Here is a 26,539-nt window from a genome sequence, read left to right on the forward strand (position 1 = left end):
GTGAAAGTAAAACTAACACATCTAGTGGCCATTTAAGCCTCAAATATAGGCTTTTTAAACAAGGTAAGATGATATATGACACAATACCTCGCAAAGGTATTCACAACCCCTTAAACCATTTAACATTTTCCGTCTTTACAAACACAAACTTCATTTATTGTTTTTTTATTTATTCAATCAGTCATCAAATAGTTTTTTTACCCATACTTCAAAACACAATAAACTTGACAACAACTTGACTGAAACCGTGCAGACAAAAGCACGAGGTTCATATATTTATGCCTGTTCTACACATCAAATTAAACAAAATTAATATAAAAAGCTCAAATCATGTCACTTCTTGTATATAAATCAGTAAAACAGTACAGAAAGGAAACAAAACAATCCACAACCAAAACGGATGCAACGCAATCTCAAGTTATTTAACTGTAAAGCCATCTAATGTTTTCTTTCTCTAAAATTTTGTGAAAACCCAATAATGAACAACACTCCAGTAGGTCGACTCCTAGGCCAGACATGTTTTCCAAGAATATGACCTTTATGCAAGAGCTGTAAGGAGTAGCCCGCTGCTAACAGGAAGTTAAGAGTTCCCATTATCAGTTTACCGTAACCCACATAGGGAACATCGCAAATATGTGGAAATAGGTGACCGGATCAGATCAGGTCAAAATGAGACACTTTGGTTTCCATGGAAAACTTTACATGTGACGAGAAACTAACACATTATCAGTCCTATGGCGAAACACGGTGGTGGCCGCATTATGCATTTCTTCTGGAGTGACAGGAAACAAGGTCAGAGTCGATGGGAAGCTGGATGAGCTAAATAGAGGAAAAGTAGAAGAAACTGTGTTAGAGGTCGCAGCAGATAAACACAGTTACAGGGGAGAGGTTTAGCTCAAAACATGCTGCGATCTCAATAGACTTCAGCTGTAATTGTAAAAGAAATTCATAAGATGTCTTGTAGGTTTATTACATAAAATCCTAATGAATATAGACTTCAGTTTGCACTTTTATACTAATGAAATCTGAAAAGGTTTTGGGGAAATTTGGAATAAACCATTAAGTTCTACAATCAGATTTGCTCATGTCTCTTAAAATATCTTAAAAGCTTTGCGTAAAATTTTTAAATATACTAAAAATGATTGTGTCACTCTTCTTGGCAGCTTTCATTCTCAACAAAAGAATCGTCGCAGAAGGCATCTCCAAGTCAAAAGATGGACGGCAAAGAAGAGAGTACCACCAAAGAGGATGACATGGAGGAATCGACCGAGTCTTCAGCCGCCACATCAGAGGAGAACAAACAGCAAGAGGACAGTAAAGAGGAGACTAAACAAAACACCGACGTTACAGAAAAGAAGTCAGGTAAATCACGTTTACGCTGCTCCTCATCGATGGATAAAAATCATTTTAAACAAAAGATCGGTGTGACTTAAGAGAGTTTGTACTTGCAGAGGGAGAGAAGCCCGGGGAGGACAAGGAGAAAGAAAAGAGGGATGAAATGCGAACATCTTCAGAGGCAACAGAAGCCAGGGAAAAAACCGAGGCGTCTGACCTGAAGAGAGGTGCGGTGCGCTGCTTAAAAATGCTAAAATAAGTTTGTTATTTTTGTCTAATTAGGTGTCTATTTTTGTAACAGAAGAGGTCAAAGGTGAAAGGGATGCTGGGAAAGAGATCAAAGCATCCAAGGAGGAGACGACAAAGGGTAATGGGAAGCCTCAGACCGAGCGGCCGCGCTTCATGTTCAACATCGCAGACGGCGGCTTCACAGGTTTGCTCTGTTTTTTTTTTGGCTTTTATAGAAGAATATTTTGTCAGTCACTAAAAAAATATCTTATGATTCAAGTAACGTTGTTGAAACAATCCCTGAGCTTCACAATATAAGGACTTAACAGATACAGATGAGGACTGCACTGCTGTTGTATTGTAGAAGCATTTGTCTGTGTGGATGTGTGATTTCAGCTGTTTACACATGACATTTGATGAAAATAGAGAACTAAGAATGAAGCAACATCTTTGTAAAAGTAGATTGTGTTATGTTGGATGATATTTCATGGGAAATGCAGTGTCATACTTCCAGTTATTAATGACTCAAACGTCTTTGATAGGGAAAACTCCTAAATTTGGAATGACCGCATGTTGTTCACAGTATATTTACTAGTTCTTATTAATAGTCATGTTTTTCAGGAAAATGCATTCAACCTCTACTTTTTTTTTTTAAAGAAAAACATGAGCTCATTTGAAGAGAAAGGCGTAATTCAGGAAATACTTTTAACCGGTTGACCGAAACATGCGTGCAGTTGTCTAAACAACATAAAATGTGCCACTTATATAAACATATGAAACATAAGTCCTGCTTTCAGAGGGTTCCAAATTAATATCACCAAGGAGCCAAATTTGCCCTGAACCTGATCATGAACCCAGAAAAGCTGCGGGTGTGTGGCGGAAAAACACACCTGCTGCAGTCGGGACTCGGGAAGGTAAGCGATCTGAAAGCGACCTCGTTGTTTTCCTCCTGCAGAGCTGCACACTCTCTGGCAGAACGAGGAGCGGGCTGCCATCTCCTCGGGTAAGATGAACGAGATCTGGCACCGTCGACACGACTTCTGGCTGCTGGCGGGAATCGTGGTGTATCCTTGACAGCGGTTGCCCGGGTGATGACCCCGCTGTGTTTGTTTATGGGGGTTTTTTCTACTGGAAGTCAGAAAGGCAGCTTAATAAGTCAACAAGCCAGAAAGAGCTTTGTAAACGGCAATATGTGTCTGCTAGAAGTTGATGTTGTTCTTTACAGGCAGGTTTTTTAACTAAACTAGTACCAGAGTGTCCGCGCATCCTTAAAAAGTATTAAAGTTGCGTATCTAAAATTAAGGTCTTAAAATGTCTTAAATTCAATTTTAAAAAGTACGTTTCCCAGGAAAAACATTAATCACAGATCTTAAATTTTGTCCTGGCAAGGCCATTTAATATATTATATTATATAATTCTATGTGGGAGGTTTTTTTCTTGCAGGACTTTTCTGTGAGTCAAAAGTTTGTGTTCCTCACAGACATCTTCACTTCATAGCGTTCTGTGACTCGAGGTGGTTGAGGCTACCATTAACTAGCTGCTAATATAAGCTAATTGCTAATACTAGCTTATATTAGTAAGTATGATCTGATATAAGCTAACATTAGCTTATATATATTATCATTTACACAAATTTATCATAAGTGCCAATGATAAATTTGCACTTATCATGATTAAGTGCAAATTTATCACCAATTGGCTGGACTAAGTTTGTACATTTCTGATGAGATACAGGTCTTAAATTCTATTCATATGTCTTAACAATATTTGCTAGCTGCAACCTAGTAATATGAGTTAATAATATACATAATACACATTTATGCTATGATTTGTCAGTACAATAAGCTATCGTCTCTAAATACTAAGTCAAAATCAGAAGTTGGGACATTCACTTTAGTTGAAATTTCCAAACAGGAGCTCCGTCTCTGACTCAGACAGTTTAACAACCCTTGACCTGTTCACCAGACACGGCTACGCTCGTTGGCAGGACATCCAGAACGATCCACAGTTCGCAATCGTCAATGAGCCGTTCAAGTCGCAGGCAAATAAAGGAAACTTCTTGGAAATGAAAAACAAGTTTTTGGCTCGGCGTTTTAAGGTAGGACTTTTTTTTTTTTTTTTTTTTTTTTTACGCTTTGCGTTTTATGTCTGATATTAGAGACATGCCATCTAATTTATCCAAGTTATTTTTTTTTCTTCACATTTTCACTTCACAAAAATAAATTATTTCTATTGCTAAAAAAAAAAAGGGCTAAAATGTCTCAGCATCTTCCGTCACCTGACTGCGTCCAGTGGTTGTATGACGGATGCCCTGAGACCCACATATTGACTGAGTGGTACTGCTGATCGCTGCACTTCTGGAAGGGCTCTCATCCTGTTTTTGAGCGGTTCGCATGTTTCAGATCCTTCCCTCAACATCCTCATTTACTGCATCTCCCTCTCCTACTGTTTCTTGCCATCTCCCTTTACCAAATTCTTCAAGTTTTTCTTAAATCTGGTGACAACAGTGCACACACGCACGCAAAAAACCAGAAAATTTCTCATAAATTTCCCTCCAGGATGCCGTCAGCTGTGATTGGTTGTGTAATACGACTCTCTGTTTTGGAACACTGCTATATATAGCCAGGTTTTCCTGGACTCACTACTAATTCACAGTTTGTCTGAATTAGTCATGAAATGCCTGCAATACAGTTGTAAACAAGAGTGGATTTGCTGACAAATATGAGATGAAGTTTATATTTTTTGACCCAGGCTCCTAGGTTTTCTTTTATTTATGTTTGACGTATTCACATTTTTTAACAGTGTGCCAAAAAATCAGTGCAAAGAGAATATTTCTGAGTAAACTCGCATTTTATCTGAGGTACATTAAACCTCAGATTCTGCATTAAACTGTGAGTTTAATGCAGAAGCTTTCACATTCAGTCGATGGCTGTCCACTGTTATTATAAGCATTAAATTCATCAAACGCATTTTGAAATTACACAAGGTGTTCAGAAATTACATTTGATTCTGCATCGACTGAAACCTTGAAACAATTCAAACGGATTTTCCTTGCAACTTTAAACGTTGTAAGGAAAATGAGACGCAGATTCCTTATATATATTTTTTCCATTAGCATAAATAAACTCATTCTGTTCCTGAACGCTAAATCCCATGTTGATTGTGCATTACTCGAAAATAAACTTGTAATCAAATTCTTTGCTCCATCTTTTATGACCCATGTGTTGTCCTGATAGAATCACAGATGGTGAGTAGTGATTGGTTGTTGCACACAGGATACAGAGTTTCAGATTACAGGGGAGGAATGTCAACAAGACGTGCTTTAACTGTGGAAAACGAAACACGAGCGAAAATATACCCATTTTGGACACTACAAGTGTCTTTTCTTTAACTTCTATTATTATCATTATATGTCTCCTACAGAGTTTGTTTTCTGTGATACAGAAAAAAAAAGTTCAACTTACTGCAAGACCCCCCGTTAGAAGTTGAAGGTTTACAATGTCACTAAATACTTCAAATTTAAGATTTTAATTTTGTACACATTGTTGCACATTAGAATATTCCTACACAAGCACATTCAAAACTAAAGCAGATTAGGACGCCAGCAACACTTATCACATAGAGAAAATAACTTTAGTTGATAAATCAATAATATTATCTGGTATTCTCAATACTAAAAGTTTGCTGCGGCCAATTGATTCCTAGAGCTTTGTCTCTCTCCCTGGAAGTAAATAAACTTGTGCCAGTGCAGAAACTTTTTACACAAAATATGAAGCACTATGTAAAAAAAATAATAAAAAAAAAAACATAAAAAACTTTTTAAAATCCAATTTCCAGCTCCAGAAACTGTTAACTGTAACAGCGCGTCGTTATTGTGAGGTAGAGCTGTGTTTCAGTTTGTCTGGAATGTCAAAACTGGCATCTGGGAATGACGTGCTGCGAGTTGGAAAACTACTGTGAGCAATCCGAGCTGACCTCAGCGCGTCCGTCCATCCATCCATCCTGACCCCACGTCCTTCCAGCTGCGCAGCCAATAGGAGTGAAATTGTGCTTATTTTACGTTTTCAAACAATAAAAGAGCATTTTCACAATTACAGATTGTACAGTACTGTGTGTCCTTTATTTATGACTGAGGAGCGTGTAAAAGCAGTTTATTTTTGCAACTTTTGTACCCGTGCCATCCATATTACATATTGAACTCGGGGTGACACGGGAACCTTCGTCTTTCCTATTTGATTGGTTGTTTATCTTTGATTTTCAGACTCGGAAAATGAAAAAAATGTTGCTTTTTAATACTTCGGTCAAACCACGACAAGGTCAAAGTACCCTTTTATAGCATTTTCTCAAGATTTTATAGTTTTCTTCCAGGGAATCAAGAGTTTTTAATCATTTAATCAATCATTTAATGTTTTCTTTAATTTACCCTGAAGGTCTTACCAAGATTTTTCCTGGGATATTGGTTAAGATGTTTTTATTACATCGGATCTTTATGGACTTTGTTGCATCCAGCTTGAAGAACACGTCTCGCTACACTGATACCGTTATTTCAAAGGACAACTTAAGATTTGACAAGACTTGAGGAAAAGACTGCTAACCGGTAAACAATTACAAGAGAGTGACCAAATATATAGACCACTTCATAATTTCCTTTATCCTCTGGTTTTTTGAAGTTTCAGTGACTAATGTGATTAATCTTAGGAACTTCTGCTTTTTTGTGAATTAGCTAATCGAACAACTAAATGTCTTTAGTGTTCTCATTTAGCTTATGGTTTGGTTAGTAACAAAAATAAAAACACGAAGCTTTGTCTCGCAAGTCTTACATGACTTTTTTTTCTGGTTCTAGGTGCATCACCTGGCAAAATTTCAATAAACTGTTCGTAAATAAGTTAGTCGTCTGGGATTCTCCGAGAAAACAAAGCAAAGTTCTAGAGAGAGAAAAAAATTTGTTGCTGCCCCATTTCCAAGGAACAGTGAAACCAGCATGACTTGACATTATAGTTCAGTGGACAAAAAAAAAAAAAAGAGGAAGAAAGATTTCCTGTATGGAAGAAGTGACATATTTTCCTCCCACTCAGTAAATAGGAATTTGTTAACATTTTCAGACCTGAAACTAAAATATCCCCTGTTCTGCAGTTGCCTAATATCTAAGCTGAATTATTTCCCGTGGAGACTGATTCTGCAAGCTCCATAGGAACTTGCAGAATCAGTTAAATATTAAGTGTCACAGCTTAATAATTAATGTCAGATTGTCAATTCTTCATGTAATATAAACATCTATTTTATTAGGTTTCTAAGTTTTATTTCAGATTTTCTCCTTTATGACATAATTTCATCCGAGCTTCCATCCATATATTGAACCCCAGGTCTGTTGTTTTTCCAATATGTAATGGGTCGTTTCCTTACTGGCCCCTGGCAGCTGCTGGAGCAGGCGCTGGTGATCGAGGAGCAGTTGCGGCGGGCGGCTTACCTAAACATGACCCAGGACCCGAGCCACCCGGCCATGGCGCTCAACGCTCGCTTCGCTGAGGTGGAGTGCCTGGCGGAGTCGCACCAGCACCTCAGCAAGGAGTCGCTGGCTGGGAACAAGCCAGCCAACGCTGTTCTGCACAAAGGTCGGTGACAACACCGCTACGTCGATACGGGATACAGTTCTGGTCAGAACTTTAGATGCACGTCTTGGGCATGGATGTGGTGGGTTTTTTTGGTACTTTATCCCTGATTTAACCATTTTTTTCTTTTTCCAGGATGTAGAGGGCAATATGGACTTAGAATTTTATTGCAATATTTTGTGGTAATATTGCAATAGGGATGGAAATTACTTAAAAATATATAGATTTAGGTAACTGTGTAGCTATGTCTGCTTGGCACAGCATTCATAGCGCCACCAACACAGATACTGTTCTAGAAAAACGTTTTTATTTGAAACATTTTTCACCAGGACACCAGTCACTTAAAGAAGTGTGATTTCTATCACTAAGCTGCACACAGTAACTGCATCTAATCATATTTTGGAATTCACTGATATTTATTGATGCTCTCGTGGAAGAAACAGTGGTGAAAATGGTAAAAAAAAATAAATCATTTCCGATAAAACTGTACGTTTTTTTTTACTTAATTAATTGAAAATGACCTAGACAACAATAATTTTTTATGAGAAATCTTTCATGATAAATGATACATGAATAAATATCCACCCTTAGCTGTGCAACAGACAACTTCAATTATTTTTGAAAACAAGAATTTGCTGCTGACGTTTCAGTTTACTGTGGATTTTCTCGTAAATATAGACACAAATAGACAAAGTTTAAATCGTCTGATCTCAAACAGTCACCCTCTGATGGAAGAAAATCGATCGGGGTGTTTAAGAAGAATCCATTCCCACTCTCAGCCTGAGGTTTTGTTCTTCTGTCATTCCAGAAGAACAAAACAAGACACATCCAGAGCTACAGTGGAATGGTTTAGATCAAATGATATTTATTAGTTAACATCTTGTGGAAAAAGAAAGTGCGATGTCCAAAAAATATTTCCCCCTAAAATCGACAGCTAGGATCCACCTTCACTCCTTTTAAAAAATTTATGGAGTATGAGTTTAAGTCGAGCCTGGACCAGGAAAACCGGCCAGTCTAACTCTGTTGGAGTTCTTAGATTTATGACCCTTCAAACAGCTCTCCAAAATACTGCCATGGCGCTGAGATGAAGAAGTTTCTGTTTTTTATGGCAATCTGGGGAGCATTTTTGGGCAGGAAGGTGTCACTACTAAAAATATGAATGCAATCAAATCAGCTTTGTTGCTAATCTTTGACTCATCCCGACCTTTAATCGCCATCGTCCTGCTTATTGTTTTCCGGAAAAGAATTAATTTTTTGAGTTTGTCGGGGTTTTCATGTTTTTTTGGAATGAATAACAAAAGAAAAGTAATTAAAGTGGCATCTTAAAGGTTAAAATCCTGACAGTGATTGAGTATTTGGTCATTTTTAGCCCATCTTTAGTTGTTTTTAAAAAAATAAAAATAAACAAGATTTACGAAAACAGGCAAAATCATGACCAGAACTTTAAAGATGACTGCAAAAGGTGTGTGGCTTCTCTGCCACATGCGAAGGCCCATTTATCTTAACGTCATGCGACCCCATGTGAATTAAATAAACTTTTTCTGATTTCAGTTTTTAGGCTAGTCTTGATTTCACTCTGGAAAGAGAACAACTCAACCTGATCATCCAAAGACGAAAACGTCTCTCATCAGAACAATCCCATATTGTCAGAAACCTTGTCACATTTTGGGATGGGAACCGACTTTAATTTCCTTTTATAATTGACGGCGAGAAGCTCGGCCAAGGATCTTTAGGCAACCGGATTCAGGGAAAAGTTGAAGGAAAAAAAACAAAAATTGGCAGACAGATAATCACAGACAAACAATGAAAGAGATACAGATCAACCCGTCTGTTGTGCAATCTTTCCTGCCGTGCCGACCACACGGCTTCGCCCCGAGAAAGCTTCAGTCATGTAGAGAAGATAAGCTTTCGCTGTGTCAAGTGATAGCTCCAAACACTTCCTCTCTGGCTCCCAAGTGAGCCTGTCCATGTTTGTGTTTCAGTATTTATCTTCGTTTTTATCTGAGCTCGTGATCAATGATTAATTTCATGTAAGGATGTGATGAAAGAGAGATCGCGAAAATAAACTCTCATGTCTTAGAAATCTGATACTATCTAAACGTCAGTGTCAAGAGAAAAAAGTAGAATTAAGAATTTCTCTTTGGGTGGTAAGAATAAGAAAATATCGATTTGTTCGGAAAACCGTCTAGCATCATTTGAAAGCTGTTATGTAACAACTTCTTGCTTCTTGTCGCTGCAGTGTTGAACCAGCTGGAGGAGCTGCTGAGCGACATGAAGGCCGACGTGACCCGGCTGCCCGCCACGCTGTCCCGAGTCCCGCCCATCGCCGCCCGCCTGCAGATGTCGGAGCGGAGCATCCTCAGCCGGCTCGCCAGCAAGGGCACTGAGACGCACACGTCCCCGGTCAGCAGCCCACACACACACACACCCGCACACCCCAACACACTTTGACACACAGGTTCACTCACAAGCTGAAACCTGCTCTGTCCGCCAGTAGAAAAGCAATAGATGGAGGGCGTCCAATGAAAACACACTGGCTTTTTATTCTGTCACCCACCTGCTTTTCTTGACTCCACAATCACTTATTCAGCATTTCTTTTTCAGCTTGCAAAACATCCAGTCAAGGTGCTTCTTTTGTTTTTGTTTTTGTTTTAATAACACGATTTTCTCCATCTTTGTGCAGCCCATACCGCCGGGACCCTACGCCACCCCTCAGAACTACGGCGCGCCTTTCACCCCGGCCCCGCCGAGCGCCCTGCACATAGGAGGAGCCAACTACAGCCAGATGCCGCCGGGATCCTTCATATCAGGTCAGTGTTCACGGGTTCTGGTTTGTCCAAAGCGGTGATACGTAACACACATTTGTGAGTGAGTGGAAAAAGAGATGAGTTCAAAGAAAAAACAAACAAACAAACAAAAAAATGCGTGATTTTCTGAGGCCCTGATAATTACAGCAGTCAGAGATAATTTAGTGAAGCAAAATCCCACTGGGCTTGATCTGTGCGACAGTTTGGCAAGTTGATGATTTAAGAGGGATTTATGTGTCTTGGCGGAGATGGGGAGGTTTGAAGATCGAGCTGTTGCTGCCTCGGGTGAAGGAACCGATTAGATCTCAGTGCGGAGTGCGAGCTGGTGTTTGTCATAAACCTTCTGCAATAGCAGTCATGAATACTCTTTTTATCTTCTGTTACATTTGACTTCATGATAAGGTAGCAAATTGGCCTGTGATTGCAACAGGAAACTGATTTATTGCTCTAAAAACACAGAGACTTCCCTGAAAGAAACCCACAAACCTACATAATGTGTAATGTGACTGCAGAGGAGGAAACGTTAAAAACAAAAAACGCCACATTCAGTTTATTGCTGACGTATTCAAACGTCTTGAACTTTTCCACATTTTGTCACATCATCACCACAAACTTCAGCGTATTTTGTTAATATTTTAAGATGTACTAAAGTCATAATAGTGAAATGGGAACAAGAGGATACATGCTCTTCAAGTTTTGTTTTTTACATTTAAAAAGTGTTCATGTGACTTCAGCGACTCGGGAAGCTGAATGGAATTGTACTCCATGCTTTTCAGATTTTCCTATGTAATAAAACACTGAAAACATCATTTTCCTCCTGCTTTCAAACCATTCACTACTTTGTGATGGTCTAATAAAATCCCAGCAAAATCCACTGAAGTTTGTGGCTGGAGCATGTCAACATGTGAAAAGGTTAAGGAACTGTGAATAGTTTCGCAAGCCTCTGTTATCTCTACCCTCACAGTTCTTCTGCAGCCCCAGTGGTGAAACATTTGACATCGGTGGGTTTTGAAGAAGCACTGATCCCGATAAAGGTCGAGACTTGATTAGCTGGTAACATGAGCTGTTTATGCTCAATAAAGCAAGGTATAAAAACGGGCCAAAATGTGGTCCAATCATAACAGAAATGTCAGGAATTTTGTCTTTGTATGGTGCTGTCGCTGTGGGAGAAAACATTTAGCAAAGGGAATTGGGAAAACAAAAAAAACATGTTCAGGCCTCCTAAGAAAGCCATAAATCTTAGTTTGTATTCTCTTTACTTAGTGTAATAGAATTATTTAGGTTTTAAATTAGTGGCATTGAGAACTACTTTGCTCTAGGAGGACTGTTTTTATATCTGCAGCACTTTATCACCTTGAGCAGCTTGAGTTGTAAAAAAAAAAGGGGGGGGGGGAGAAGTTCATATCTAGGGAAAAAAAACATCTGTGGCAGAGTTTCTGATGTGGCTGCCAGAAAGACACCTGAAATAGACATTACCAAAGGAAAGAAACTCAAACACGAACGTGTTGCACTTCTATATTAAGGCATTCTCAAAAGCTCAACAGCCAGCTCAGCATTTATAGGATCTAACGACAGATTGTGCAATAATAAAGCTCAGTCTGGCCAGGCAGGCATTGTTTCTCCTGAAAAGTTTGATTATTGCCAACTTAAGAGCTTTTAAATTAAAATTGCACAATGACGAAAACATTATTATTATTATTGTTTTTTGTTTGGGCTCCTATCCCACCACTCTTGCCTGCATTCTATCACAGCTCACTGTCAGCTGGGTGAATTTATTTTCCCATAATTAGTTCGACAACAGCATGTGCTCTCCAGACGCACTCTCTGTCCTGCATGTGCTTTCGTGTTAGGAGATGTTTAGATAGCTGAGATGTGGCAGAGATAACCGGTAGAACCTGATACTCCCCCAGTAGCTTTCCTCCAGAAGAAACCACAACACCCAGCACTCACTCTCTCTCTCTTTCTGACTCTCTCTCTCCCGTTTGGTGTATCTTAAGTTTTTTGTAATTGCAGACCGAGACATCTGTCAAAGGCATTGCATTTCAGCGAGCCAGGGGCCTATCGCTGAAAATGTCATTATGCTCGGCCCGTCTGAGACTGAATGTGCCAAGAAAACATTCTGACTTTGTACCAAGGTATTTTCAGTGGGACGCAGACCGCAGCAGGCCTGGTTGTGTAAACGTTGTGTTGTGACTTGTGAACGAGCGGAGGGCTGGGCCCGGTGTTTGGTCGCTCAGAAATAGTTGTGTTTCTCCGTGGTTTTTTGACTCACCGGGGCCCTCGCCGCCGTAAGCCGGGCTGAGCCGAACCGAGCCGCGTGCAGTCCGAGACCTCTGGCAGGTTATGAGACCACATTTACGGGCTTGATTGGGGTCATGCTGCTTCCTGACCTTTTATGATTTAGGCAGCAAGAGGGGAAACCAGCAGAAGCAGGCAGGGTGGACCGGAGCTAAAATAACAATTCTCAGATTTTTTGCCACCTTGTAACTCCCCTACATTAATGGGAGTTTACTGAAAGAAGGTCCCACACTCGGGTAAACAAAATACCTCCAAAGATATTCTTACCTAAGTCCACATCTGCTGTTTTAGCTGCATTTTCTAAATGTAAGATTGCACCAGTTGCTACAAGTTATATACATGGATGCAGAAGTAGTCATTCCCCTAAAGTCTTTCATATTCTGTCACATTAGAGTCACAAACTATTATCTATTTTACTATGATTCATCTGCTGGGCTGACACAAACCAGGGCACAACAATATGGTAACTGGCCTCCAGAGTCAATACTCCTAGCCACATTTTGCTACAATCACAGCTGTTTTGGGGTATGTCTCTACCAGCTTTGCACATCCACAGACTGAAAACTTTTCCCGTTTTTCTCTGCAAAATAGTTCAGTGTCTGTGAACATCAATTTTCACAACTTAACAAAAATTGTCAACTGGATTTATGTCTGCACTTTAACTGGGCTCTTCCTTCACATGAACATGCTCTGATCTAAGTTATTCCATGCTAGCTCTGAATCTTTAGGATTGTTGCTTTGATTGAAGGTGAATCTTTGTCCCTGTCTCAACTCTTCTCCAGCCTCCAACAGGTTTTCTTAAAGTTTTGGCCTCTATGTATCTTCATCCGTTTTTCCACCAACGATCTCCAGCTTCCCTATCACTGAAGAAAATATTTGTGACTTTCTTTTAACAATGATTTTTTCCCCCTTGCTACTGCTCCAGAAAGGCTAGATTTGTGGGGTGCATAAGTACACACCCACATACTTCATCTGAAGCTGAACAGTTGATGCACAGTCACATGGTTTCTGGTTGTTATTATTTACACACACCTTTCATACAGTGGCGCAGACCTCCTTTGGTACATCACATATTATGCCCCATACCTGCAGTTTCCTCCTACTTTCCTGCATCCCCTGTTTCACTTTTACAAAATGCTCACACAGGGAGTGTCACACTTTTCTGCAGACAGCCTCTTCCGTGAACAACGATGTTGTAATTTTCATCCAGGGGATTTTAGCGTTTGACTAAATCATTATTACAGTAGTTATTTGATTGAAGAATCATACAAATGCACATAATCCCTCATGCCACAAAAGTATTTTTCTCCTGCATATTCAGAAACCAGATAGTGGAAGCGAACTAGTTGAAGCGAAATATTTACATTATTGTCCAAGTGCATAAAACACAACAAAAAATTCTGTTCTGAGATATTCCAGTAACTTGACCCTGCTTTAAACTTCTCCATACATTTCTCCTTGAGCTCTGTCCGCTGTGTCCTTTGGTCTTCATGAGATTCTTTGTTCACTAATGTTCTCCAACAAGGCCCTGAACCAATCTGTTAAAACCTGAGATGCGTCCCGGGTTCAAATCCCGGACAAGCCCCCAGTTGATATGGCGCCACCTGTCATTTAATCCACTGGGTTTGTCAACAACTGACAATTCAGGGGTCACAAATTTTCCTGAAGTAAACCAAAGTTTCCTGGGTTTATCATTAACGAATGCCAGGTGATCATAGAAGTTTGGTGAAAAAAATGTTAAACACTGTCGGTGGGGAACATGCACTTAAGACATGCTTTACCCAGAGGGTGGGATAGAGTTTACTCCAGTCCCAAAACCCAAATGGAGTCTGGAAAAATGCAAAAGATGGATGTGACCGACCTCATGAGCAGCTGAACTCAACAGTGATCGACGGTATTACTACCACATGCTTGTCTGTTTGAAGATAACTCCAAGTAAATTTCCCATTTTTTTCATCATTACATCGTATGCTTAATGGCTAAATCAAAGATTAATGTGTCAAGCTGGATCCAGAACAATAAATGTGAGTTGTGGCTACAAATCTGTTTTCATTACAGTTTCTTTGTAAAGAAGTAACTTTTCATGCATGTGGTACAAATATTCATGCACAGCCTGACATTAGTGATCAAAACATAGTTCAGATTTTCACAAGCAAGTCCAAAATGCATCTGACACAAAACGCTGTTGATCAAATATTTGGAAGATTTAAAATAATAATAAAATACCATAAATGAAAAAAAAAAGTAACAAATATCCTCCAGCAATTGCGATTTTGAGCAGCAGGACAACCTAATGTTTCCATCATCATCAGGTTTGTCAGCCCAAAAAGGTGGCAGAGTATATTTGACTGCTGCATGTTCCACATATTGTGCAAGCAAAATTAGTGCAGTCAGACTTTTGACAATATCTATACAGTAAAGTGAAAACAAAAAACACCATAATTAAACTTTAGCCATGTTATTTAACAAACAAAAATGAATATTAACAAACACCAGAGAGACGAAAACCATCACAGAGCCAAAGAAATATTGAATATAAAACAAAAACAAAAGAATTGCCAACCACTGAAATCCCTTTATGGGCTTGTATGAAACACATTAAAAAATTTTAACAAGCAATTTAGCACTCCTTATGTGCAATCTTTTAAGAGCTGACCCTTGGTGAGGCATCTCTGTCTCTACCATTGCAACAGTGTTCGTCGGAGGTCCGCTCTAGCTGAACTACACTTCCACATGAGGGCGGAGAGATCTCAGCGCCTTGTTACAAAAATGTTACCCACACAGTTTACTCCTTTTAAGAGGAACACATTTAATGGAGTGTGTCTCAAATATAAACTTATTCAACTCAAATTAAGATAAAAATTGGGTCTCCTAATATGTCGTGTGAAAGTGAAATCAGTATGCCGTGCATGAGTGGAGGATGTATGTGAAAGTGCTGCTATGTGAAATCAAAATGATCTATAGCAGAGGCAAGTTAGTCGGCGGTCTGGGGTATAAAAGGCTGATGGCCTTACCAGATCCTCAGGTGTCCTGTATCAGTAATCAGTGTTGCGTGTGACAGATAAATGCCCAGCCTAACCACAACATTCCTGCAGAGGTTGTCACACCTTCAGAGAACAGCTGCGTACGCACTGGGATTAAATTCAATTAATCTCATGTTTGACAATATTTACGTGACTTCTGAAGATAATTGTTTGCTTTGGGTTTACTTAGAGGTTTTAAAGTAAATGAGAGCTAAATTAAAGTCATGTATCAGTTTCCTTCATCTTCGCATTTCACAAGTAACCTTGTATTTCTTTTGTTATGTCTCATAAAAATTGAAAGAACGTTTATTGAAGTTTGTAATAAGAACGAGTCAAAATGGGGAAATGTTTATTTATTTATTTTTTTTATAATTTTGCAAGGCACTGTGTATCAGCAACATCTGGAGCTGAATATTTTTGGAAATTCTGTTTTTGCCATCAGGAAACTATGCAACTCTGCTAACGGACTCACATTCTAGACAAAGCTTCGTCTTTTAGACACGTATAAATTAAAGTGATAGAGCAGAGCACATGGGAGCACCTGCCCTGCCGATATCTCCACCCTCCCACCAGCTCCAGTAGCTCCATCTCTGACCTCTGACCTCTCTGCAGAGGAGGGAGGGAAGTTAAAGACAAGTCCCTTTGGGGATGTGTAAAGTGTCACATTATCCTGCTCCCCCTCTCTCCAAGCCTCCACTACAAGTCTGCCGCTTGTCTGCCCCCACAGAAGCCGCCGCCGCTGCCGCTGCTGCTGGGGCCACCTGGGGTGCCGCTGGTGGAGCCACAGGGGGGTCAACTGCCGCCGGGGTTTTCCAGAAGACCAAGGAGCACGACGTGATGCAGCGGCAGCGAGTGGTGGACCTCTGGAAAGACGGCAAGTCAGAGGGAGCTATCGGACTGGAGCTGAGGATGCCCAAGTCCACGGTTCACAGCATCATTGTCAAGTATCGGCTTAGCAACACGGTGGAGAACCTGCCGCGTAACGGGCGACCAAAAAAGCCTTGACGGAAGGCGAGGGAGAGGATCCTGGAATGTAGCAAAACTGATGAAACAGAAAAAAAAACAACTGGATTTTAAAACCAAGAACAAATAAGACGAAGCTCCAAAGAAGACTTGATAACAAAGCACTTACGCACTGCTGGAATGTGAGGTATATAAAGATGGAAGAACAATCTCAAAATGCAGAAATTGAAGGTTTGAAACGCAAAATAAAAAAGCAGTGGCAGCACTTTGACCCACAAAAGAAAGCAGGCAATCAACTGCTTAAAGAGTGGACCAAAAATAAACAGGGAGAAATGAAGGGTGCTGCTGACGGGGGAAAAAAAAAAAGCTTAAAAACAAATCTGTCTGGAATGAAAGCAGGAGGACAAAAAAGGAGAGAATGTTAATGCAATCAAAGGTTTTTTAGAAAAATGCAGCAAAAAGTTAGGGTTTTTTTTTAGATCTTCTCATACAGATTTCTTGAGACTTCTTTTTCTGTTTTTCCCTTTGAGCCAAAAGATTTCCCTCCGGATCCATCCTTCATCTGCAGGCTGACTGAACAAGCCGGTTCCCTCGATCTGACCCTGTACTCCCTCATTCCTCTACAGTCCTCTCGTCCTCCACACACACACACGCGCACTCCCCCCGCCCCCCCACCCCCCCACACACATATAAAAATACAAACACTTTGGATATCTCAAACAACCTGAAAACCTGTAAAGAACTTTGCTAATCTCCTTGAATGCAGAAAGATGAAATCCAAACTCAAAATAGAGAACGAAAAACTGGGCCAAGTTCATCTTGCTGAGAAAGTTCAAAAAGAAAGCAATAGGAGAAAAGGTTTTAAATCACTTCACCCCGTGGATCGTCTTGTTTTAGGATCCCTAAAGTCAACCAAGCATAAATCCAAAAGCCACAGATTTGGAGAGCTGATTTGTTGTCTTTTCAACAGAATCAGTAGCAGCTACCCTAACCTGATAGACTGCCAACAAAATATGTACTGTAACGCAAGTGGAACAATATTACTTGGTCCTGCACCTTCTTTTTAATGGGAGATTGTCTCCTAGCTGGGGATACCACTCTGTCGAAGTATCCACATTTCCTGTTTTTAGACCTCATGACTACAGAAAGCACTATTTATGAGCCGCTCTTCCTCATAGATGAAGTCTGTAATCTGTCACTGAAAGAAAAAGGGAGATTCGCTTTGAAGCCCGAAGAGACATTTTTGTTCCTCGAGCTACTTTATTGTGACAGCGTGATGGATTCCTCGCGGTGGAAAATGTCCCCTGGTCCCAGAGAAAATAAAACACTCCTGTCTGCATTATCGCTTTTTCCGAACGCAGTGTGTGTGCAGCAAAGATGTGCCTAGCCTCTTATCATGAGGAGAACAGCACTATCCCTCTGCTGTGTTTCTGGACGGAGCAAAATTCAAATTTTGGTTAAGAGCTGTGCGACTGTTATGACGCTAAATTTGAGTGGCATTTCACTTTAATTTTAAAGGTTTGTGTGTGGCCTGCAATAAGTATACATGGTATTTGTTCACATTTGCAAGTGTTACGTCCTTGTAAATGTGTGCATTTGTGCATGGTAATTTAGGGATTTTTTTTTTTATAAACGCTAGTTCGTCTTTGTATTTTTAAATCATGGTGCCAAGGAATCTTTCCCAGTTCATATTTTTATGTAAAATACTTTTCCAGTGCGAAGTTTTTCTTTTTCCCACATCAGATTTAGCCAAAGAAATATATTTACCACACCAAATTGGGATAAGAGACAGTGGATAATGGGATAAGTACAAGAACGCATTAAAACAGAGGTAAAAGGAAAGAACGTTGCACTGTAGCTTAGTGGAGTGTCAGGAATCAAGACTGAAATACCCTTAATATGTAAACAACCCTTAGTAAATAAAAACAAGTTGTAATTAAGAACTTTGACATCTTAACCAGTGTAGAAGAGCAGAATATCTTCCTTCTTCTCGTTAGCTGACCAGAAACAAGAACTGTTGTTGCTTGAAAATGCTAGCCAGAAATGGCTAACTACGGCCATTTATGATATTGACCCCACGTCACAGTAAATGAAAATGGAAAATTTTCTAATGCTTTTGTGCCAAAAAAAGGTACTATTTGAATAAACTTTATATAGACTCGAGCAAACGCATTGACATCCTTTACTTCTCTCCTCACAATTTTATCCAGTTAAATTTGAACAAAACCAAACTGTGACTTAAAACCTTAATAGAATAAGTAGAATCTTAAAACATTAAAACTGATTTCAAAGACATCGTTTGGTTAGTAATAAACAGTAGTGAGTGCTTGCCTCAGTACTAGGCGCCGAGTCTGCACATACCTGGATGATCAAAAACAGTAACTGTAATTATTAAGAAAACCTTTGGCTACATCATAATATAATCTGGATAAGTGCTGCACAACATAGTTTGAAGTTATTGTAATGGATAGTTAGATTACTCATCATCTGGGGTGCACGTTTGCTATGAACAAAACAACAAAAAAATATCCATGATTAATGGTTGTAAAAAGAGAAGGCAATAATTCTTTATTTTCCCTTTCATTCTGGTTTTCAGTTCTAAGCTGTTACAGTTTGGTGATGTTCAGGACCAGATAAAATAAAGCACATGTACATCAACGTACAATGGTGCATCAACCTGCAGTCGTTGAACGATTGCATGCTTTTACCCGCATCCCCTCGACATCTCGGACATATGCTAAGCTGTTTCTAGCCGAGGATTCGTTGACGTGCTTTTTTCTTTTCGGTTGGACATTCATTCTGAAACCAGCAACAGAGTACTTTAAAATGGCTGATAGGTTGACAATTTCAAGACATACGTTTGTTCCTGATTAAAGGTTTTGCCTGAGATGCACTCATGCGAGGCTTTATAGAAGCAAATATAATGCTTTTCCTGTCAAGAAGGCAGCATTCCCTCGATCAGCATCTACAGGGGAGAGACGCACCAAGACTTTGGCCAGGCTTTTTTAATAGCTGGTTTGAACTTTAGATGATCCATCAAACGTAGTTTAAAGTTTCGGGTCTTTCAGAGTTGACTAATGGCTATGCTTGGAGTTTAAAAGCTCTTAGAGATGTGTTCTCTTTCTTAATGTTGGGTTTGTCTTACCTTTACTTTAACTCTCACTGCCAACTTAATTTGGGGTAAGAAAACATTAACCTGCTGCTACAAGGAAGCGAAAGTACCATGCTAATGTTAACCAAACAGCAGTTGTACACCTTGAAGTCATAAGGGGAATCTGCTTTGGTTTATTTTCATAACTTGTTTGCGTTTGGTGACCCTAGTATGGTGACCATGACAATGACAAAATTGGGGTTTTGTACACCCCTTGTGCACTGAGTCCAGATAAAGGAAAAGCTAAACAGTCGACTTGTGTTCCTGTGGTTATGGGACTTCTGTATTTGTACGCACCTTTCACACACAGGCCCAGCAACCTAGAGATGCCCGGCCTGCCTCAGTATAAGTATATAGCCATTTGACAGGCTTTGTAAGTATTTTGTAAAGAATCGTACAAATGTAGGTAATTCCATCAGCATAAATACTCCTAATAATAAACACTCCTCATATACAAAAACTGCATAGTGGAAGTGAGCAAATTTCTGACTAAAACATGCCCACAGTCTTCTGCCCAATCACACAGCACATCGCACAGAGCCCTGAGCGAAGTAGCTTGGCCTTCGCCCGGTGTCCAGAAGGGGAAGGTTGACACAATTTTTGTCTCGCGACTAAGTTGATGAGAGCTAATTTCGACACGTTGTACTGGAGATCATTTAATCAGATTATGTTCTGCCATCATCTAAAGTCCTGTGTTGGTGTTACTGATCGTTTGCTGTCATACACTGTAACCGGAATGATTGCTCTCACCCTAACACAAGAAGCCTAGTGGCTCAAATGAGTTGTGGTGTGCCACAGGCATCAGTCCTTGGTCCCCTTCTGTTTTCCAGTTATATGCTACCTCTTGGATACTGTTTTTTGAGTCCTAGCCACAAAGTTCTTACCTCCACCAGCTAAATATATTCAGGCGCTTTTAGTGATAAATTATATCCTTGACTTCTATTTTAACAATGTTAAGATAGAACAATTTTATTATCTGTCTAAAACCCTTCTGTGGATAGACAATCTTAATCGCTTTTTGAGCATTCCTGATTTCTAGACTGATCTGTTTTCAGTTAAGTATCAGTTTTTCCTCTTTGTTCTATATTTTTATTGTCTCTTTGTTCCACATCTCTGGCTCTAAAGCATTTTTTCCTGTTGTGCACCCTTTGTTATGTTCCCAGTCTTTACCTTGATTTTTTTCAGTCTCTTATCAGATTTTGCCTGCTCCTACCATGCTCTTGCACACAGTTATTTCTCTCTGTCTCCTCTCTTGGCCTCTGCTGGAAAAATACCAGTACGTTTTCCCATAACTGGTCCCCTCTCACAGTTTCACCTTTTTTTCTTCCCTCCAACATCATCAGCTCAATACGCAGCTTATCGCATCTTTGATCAGCAAGCCAGTGTTACGACTGTTTATCTTTCCCCGTGGTGCAAGTGAAAGCCGTCCTGCGTTGGTCTATTCCTGGCTTTTTGTTTTGAAACGAGCTCTAAAAATGCCTCCAGAACGCTTTCATGAAAACCCACCAGTGTGGGAAACACAGACCATGTGCTGGTCAGGTGTGTGTCATGCAGAAAGGTGTTAGTTTTCATCTGTGTGTGTTTCTGTATCCTTATGTGCCTGCGCATAAAAAAAAGATGTTTACTCATTGCTGGCCTCGCTTTCTTTCAGTCAACAGTTACACATTTCTAAGTTTTGCCCTTATTGCAAACACGAATCATGATACTGTATATATTATTGATGTACTGTAATATGCAAGTTTTTAAAAAAATAAAAACCATAGTAATGTACCCCTGGAATGCTGCTTATTGTTGCAAAAGCCGTGTGATTACCATGTTTAAGTGCACTTATTGTCATATTTTCAAACATAATGTCTCGGTAGAGTTAACATCTGTAAACACAGCAAAGATGGAGATTGTTGAAAAAGTGCTTCCAGCTCAGGCCACATTTACCACAAGCCAGGTTCTTCAAAATGAAATGTTTGCATCTTGCTCAACTACAAATGTTTTTGTTTGCCCAGATAAACATCTAGGAACAGATTGCTGTGTTTTTTTTTCAGTGATTATGGCTGATTTGCTGATTTTTATTTTTGAAAATAGAAAACAAGTATACTGGTTTAAATTTATTCCTTCTCCCAACAGCTCAGACATTTAAATAAGACATTCATTGTCAAGCTAAACCTTAATCTCCCCCAAATGTGGAAACTTAAATTGTGGATACTTTTGTGCGAGTGAGAGGCTTTTTTTTGTTTGTCCTTTTAGCCGTGGTCTTACTCTCAATATGGATGTTATATTTGCAGTGGCTATAAAAGTGTTCACGCCTTTGTTGTTTTGCCAATTTTATTGCTTTGACAAATCAACAACAAAATGTTTATATTTTTTTTGACAAAATTTCACACTCTCTCATGCCTGTTTTTAAACCAATCGAGCCTTGATATGAATTCTCTTCAACAGTAGCTTTCTCATTGCCGCTCTCCCATAAAGCCTTGACTGGTGAAGAACCCAGACAGTTCAGCAGTTGTTGTATGCAGAGTCTTTCCACCTCGTAACTCCTTCAGCGTAGTCAAAGCCGAGGTGTCATGGCGTCCTCTCTAGTAAGTCTCCTTCTTACACTGTCACTCAGTGTGTGAGGACGCCCTGATCTAGACAGATCAGGGCCATGTTCCTTCCACTTCTTGATGATGGATTTAAGTGAACTCCAGGGGATGTTCAGGGCCTTAAAGATGTTTTTGTATCCATCCCATGACTTATGTGGATCTTAGTGTTCTTTTTGTCTTCAGGCCGTAATGGTAGCCAGGAATCCTGATTAACCAATGAGTGGACGTTCAAGACAAAGGTGTCTTTACACTACGACCACTGGAGACACAGTCACTGCACTCTGGAGATCTCCATCCACTCACAATGGATGGAGATCCATGTCATGTCATGTCATGGATGGAGATCCATTGTGAGAAAGACGGGGACATGTGATCTCCATCCGCTCATTGTGAGACTAGTAGCACCAGATGGACCTCTGTTGAATTAAGTTAGTCACTTAAACTGAGTGAGCCGCTGGATAATTATGCACCAATTTTATACTGAATGTTTTTATCTAATTGTGATTGTTCTGTAGAGAACAGCTTTCTATCAAAGTTTTCACTTTTATATTAAAGGCTGTTTTACCAAAACAAAACTAAATTTTGTTGATCAAGATAGGTTTACAGCAGCAATAAAAAGGGTAAAACATCCAAGGGGGTTAATAATACTTGCAGTTGGGTTAACGTCAGCTTGACTGGCAAAAGTGGGTTTATTGTGTAGAGCTGCGGTTCATCTCTCAGGATAATGGCAGCTGCGTCGGTTCAGTGACAGGATCAGAAACAGTGTCTTTAATTCAAAGATCCTTTTTGCAGAACTTCAAATAAGCCAGGGTCAATGCTTATTCCTCATCCAGTTACCCAAATGGTAGACTGAATATTTACTTTGGATCCAGTTTTTACGAAGTCGAAAGACGGGGAAATGTGCTTTCCCCAATGTAGCTCGGGTGGACTATTGGACAAATGGACAGGAAGAGGGCATGGAGGCCGGTTTTGTCAACCATGTCATGTGATCACGCTGTGACACTCCTGGTCTTCCTCCTAGAAACTAGTGGGTTAATGCAGTGCATTCTGGGATGAACAGTTTTTATACCAGTCCTTTTTGTTCCCTGTATGTAGTTCAGTCCTTCATGGCCAAACAACAAGGGCTTTCCATCCTAACAACTTACCATTCACTAGATATTTTCTCTTTCTTTGGATCATTCTCTATGAACCTGAAAATGGTTATGCATGAAAATCCCAGTAGATCATCAGTGTCTAAAATAGTGAGACGATTCCTTCTGGCTCCAACATAAACATTCAAACTCACTCGAATCCTCCGTCTTCCCCGTTCAGCTGCTCAGTTTGAACAAAAGCAATTTGTCTCCTTCACGTCTGGAAGGAGACTAATTGACTGATTCATGTGATTGACTGATTCATGACAATCAACAACTTTGGTTGCCATGAAATGGTGGTAATTTCCATTGAGCCTGGGTCATTATGGATTGAGGATATTGTTGAAAAGGGTTCGTGAAAATGACATTGATCACAAAATAGCTTAATTAAATCAACACTCTTGCCATCTTTTAAGATGACAAGAGTGCCACTGACATAAAACATACCCGTTGCTTGATTAAAACAATATCTTCGGCTGCAAACACCAGCTTTATAAGTGATTAACACTGTGTGCCGAGTCTCTCAGTGATGTCTTTTAAAGAATAACACACATTGATAATATATATATGACTTCTGGTCTCTAGTAATTCAAGAAACAGTGCTGGTCTTCATCTGATCTGATGGATTTTTCTTTTTTCTTTTGGTGCTCCGTCTGTGGAAGGACAGAAAGCAAAGACGTACTGAACCGGCTGACCCGAGCTTGTGTTTCTGTTTCCCCCCCTGCAGTCCTGAACGGGCCTCCCATGTCTGTAAAGAAGGAACGGGAAGCAGAACTGCTGGTGAACCGACGGGAGCAGCGCAGCGGAGAGGTCATCTGTATCGACGACTAGACGACACACACGCACACTCGCGCTTGCACACCTGAAACCCATTTCCTGCTAGAAAGACACCTTCAATTACTCCTCTGCAGAGGAATGTTTTTTGTTTGTTTTGTTTTTTTCCGCAGGAGAAAGCAGCACCACTGAACCGCGCTCTCAGTATTACAACTAACTAACTGACTGTCTGAAGGCAAATGTACCCAAACAATAGTGATTGTAATTGCTTCATTTGAAACAAACATAACTTCAGCCGCACACATAGCCGCACTCTCAGCGTCACAGACAGTCCAACCTGCCTCCAACTTTTTGTGACCATTTTACGACTGCCTCAAACCATTATACTCCTCAACAACGGCCTCCTCAAGTGGGCCTCCTCCTCCTTGAGATGCTTCAGACCTCACCTATGCACACACACACACGCACACGCCCCTGCGCACACACACAAAAACATAAAGAAATGCTAAACCCAACCTTACCCCAGAAACTTCCTAGATCTGTCAGTATCCTCTTCCTTCTCTTCCTAAGCTTCCCTCAGAAAGTTGCATGTGAAACTATACTCATTTCTCCCACGGCGCTCCATCCCCTGAAGCATGCTCTTATCACAACAACGCTGTCTTGTGGAATCAGAAAGAAAAGAAAATGTTATCAAGCTGTGCCTAAACTCGTTTTAATACTATTTCTAATGCTCAGAGAGAGGCTGATTCTCCGATGTCTGAGTATAAGCAGCTCCAAGCACAGCTCCAGCTATTGGTTTTTTTCATTTACCTTTTTTTTTTAACGGTATGTGTTCAGATAAAACTCATGTGCAAAAGTATGATATAAATATATTCAGGATTTGTTTGACCACAAAGTATTTTCCAGCATCCTTATCTGCTTTTCCTGGTTTGAGTTTATGTACAGAGCTTTGAGGTATTTTGAAGGGGGTTCGTTTTAGGAACGGCCTCGAAACGTCGCTATTTTTTAGGATTCCCCTACTAATGTTTATAACCTTTCATAAACGAATCAGTGTTATTGAAACCTGTCGACAACCCTCCGCACTGCTCTTACCTTTACTTACCGGCGCTTTAAATCAAGAATTTTATTTTGTGTTTCCTTTTTTTTATTATTATTATTATTTCTGTTTCCTTCTACAAAATCCTGTGATATACTTTGCATATTTAAGCAGCTCATTCGTGTTCTCTTGTATTTTTACTCGCCCAGTTATGAGCATTGTTGTTGTTGATGTTGCTGTTGTTCTCGCCGTTGCTATTCGAGAGAGAGCTTCTACCAAAAGAGACATATCTTTGTAACTATAACATTAAAAAAAAAAACACAACAGTACTCGTGCCACACAATACACAGTTCTGTCATGTTCGTCCCATTGTTGCAAGAGAACACAAAACGAAGAAGTTGAGCTAACTTCAGAAGTGCATATGTAATACGAGAAAGCAAACTTTCCTTTTAGTTTTGGGGCTTAATTATGTACATCTGTAGAAACTAGGTCATATGTAACCCTAAATGCTTCTACCAAGGTCTTAGTCCATTTCAGCTCCATTAAAAGTACTCAAGAGTTATCCAGAGAATCAGAGAGGGGACTTTTATATATTGCGTCATTTAAAACCGCCTTAATAAACATAGCTGAACACATGTAAAGTCAATGAAATACATTTAGAAACTGATGTCAACCTGTAAATTCCTGTATCTTCTGTTTCAAGTGGAAAACTGAAAAGATGGCATATCTTTAAAAACAACGTAGCTCATCAACTTTTCCCCATGATTTATACAAATTTCTGTTCCTTTAAAACAAATATTCAACAACCCCCAAACTAAAATGTTGAGTCAAGAACAACAAAGTATTGCTTTGTCCACTATTATTTTGTCCTTGTTTCAGGATTTTCGGTTGATTTCTGGGTATCTTGTGTCACTGTGTATGTGGTGGTGCCGATGAACTGACGAGTGGAAGTAAAAACACGTCAATAATGACACTTCTCCTTATTTTCTCTTTTTTTGTTTGTAATAAAACTGAAAGAAATGACGTAAATACCTACGTGTGGGGTTTTTTTTATCTGTCGATTCATCTCTTGCTAGCTTATCCTGGCTAAGCTAGTAAGGATAGCTTAGCCAACAAGCTAGTGTTAGCTTGCTAACTATATTTATTAATCAAATGAGATGTGAACATTTAGATTTTACTATGTTAAAGGAATTGTTCTACTTTTTTATGTAAGGTTATGTTCCGTTTTTATCACCAGTATCTTACAAACACAGAGTTGTTTTCAACTGAGAATCAAGCTAACGGCTAGTTAGAGTGTAACTACTTTAAATGCCAATTTCAGCCATCTTAAAATAAAAATTATAGCTCACAGTTCATCAAACTTTACACCATTTTCTCAGTTTTCTTCAGTTTGCTAGTTCTTATTCTTGAGAACAAATTTCAGTTACTGACAAGCAACAATGTGTAAAAAACCTCACAATTTTCTGATTTTAAAACTATTTTAATAACTTTTATACTGTTTTACAGTTTCTCAGTTCAAAGTGGTTTCACGTTGTTCTGTTTTGCAATACGTTATTAATATTATTGTTAAAACACTCCAAACCAATATATCCAAATCACCAAAACAATC

The 26,539-nt window shown here is 39.6% G+C and overlaps 1 protein-coding gene across 6 annotated transcripts in view; it reads left to right on the forward strand.

Annotated features, from left to right (window-relative positions):
• Positions 1-25,959, forward strand: part of chd3 (chromodomain helicase DNA binding protein 3) — a 50,470-nt gene extending 24,511 nt beyond the window's left edge. For 4 of the 6 annotated variants that reach the window (XM_032583633.1, XM_032583631.1, XM_032583628.1 and 1 more), the window contains exons 32-40: positions 1,164-1,362; positions 1,452-1,562; positions 1,637-1,768; positions 2,519-2,627; positions 3,529-3,661; positions 6,980-7,175; positions 9,412-9,575; positions 9,856-9,982; positions 16,028-21,184. In XM_032583633.1, the coding sequence (XP_032439524.1) occupies positions 1,164-1,362; positions 1,452-1,562; positions 1,637-1,768; positions 2,519-2,627; positions 3,529-3,661; positions 6,980-7,175; positions 9,412-9,575; positions 9,856-9,982; positions 16,028-16,305 (1,449 nt within the window). In that variant the 3' untranslated portion in view covers positions 16,306-21,184. Of the gene's footprint in view, positions 1-1,163; positions 1,363-1,451; positions 1,563-1,636; positions 1,769-2,518; positions 2,628-3,528; positions 3,662-6,979; positions 7,176-9,411; positions 9,576-9,855; positions 9,983-16,027; positions 21,185-23,847 lie in introns of those variants that run through there. The other 2 variants (XM_032583630.1, XM_032583632.1) reach the window with 2 other exon arrangements.
• Positions 25,960-26,539: the final 580 nt, after the last annotated feature.

Source organism: Xiphophorus hellerii, chromosome 14, assembly GCF_003331165.1.
Source record: "Xiphophorus hellerii strain 12219 chromosome 14, Xiphophorus_hellerii-4.1, whole genome shotgun sequence".
Lineage (NCBI taxonomy): Eukaryota > Metazoa > Chordata > Actinopteri > Cyprinodontiformes > Poeciliidae > Xiphophorus > Xiphophorus hellerii.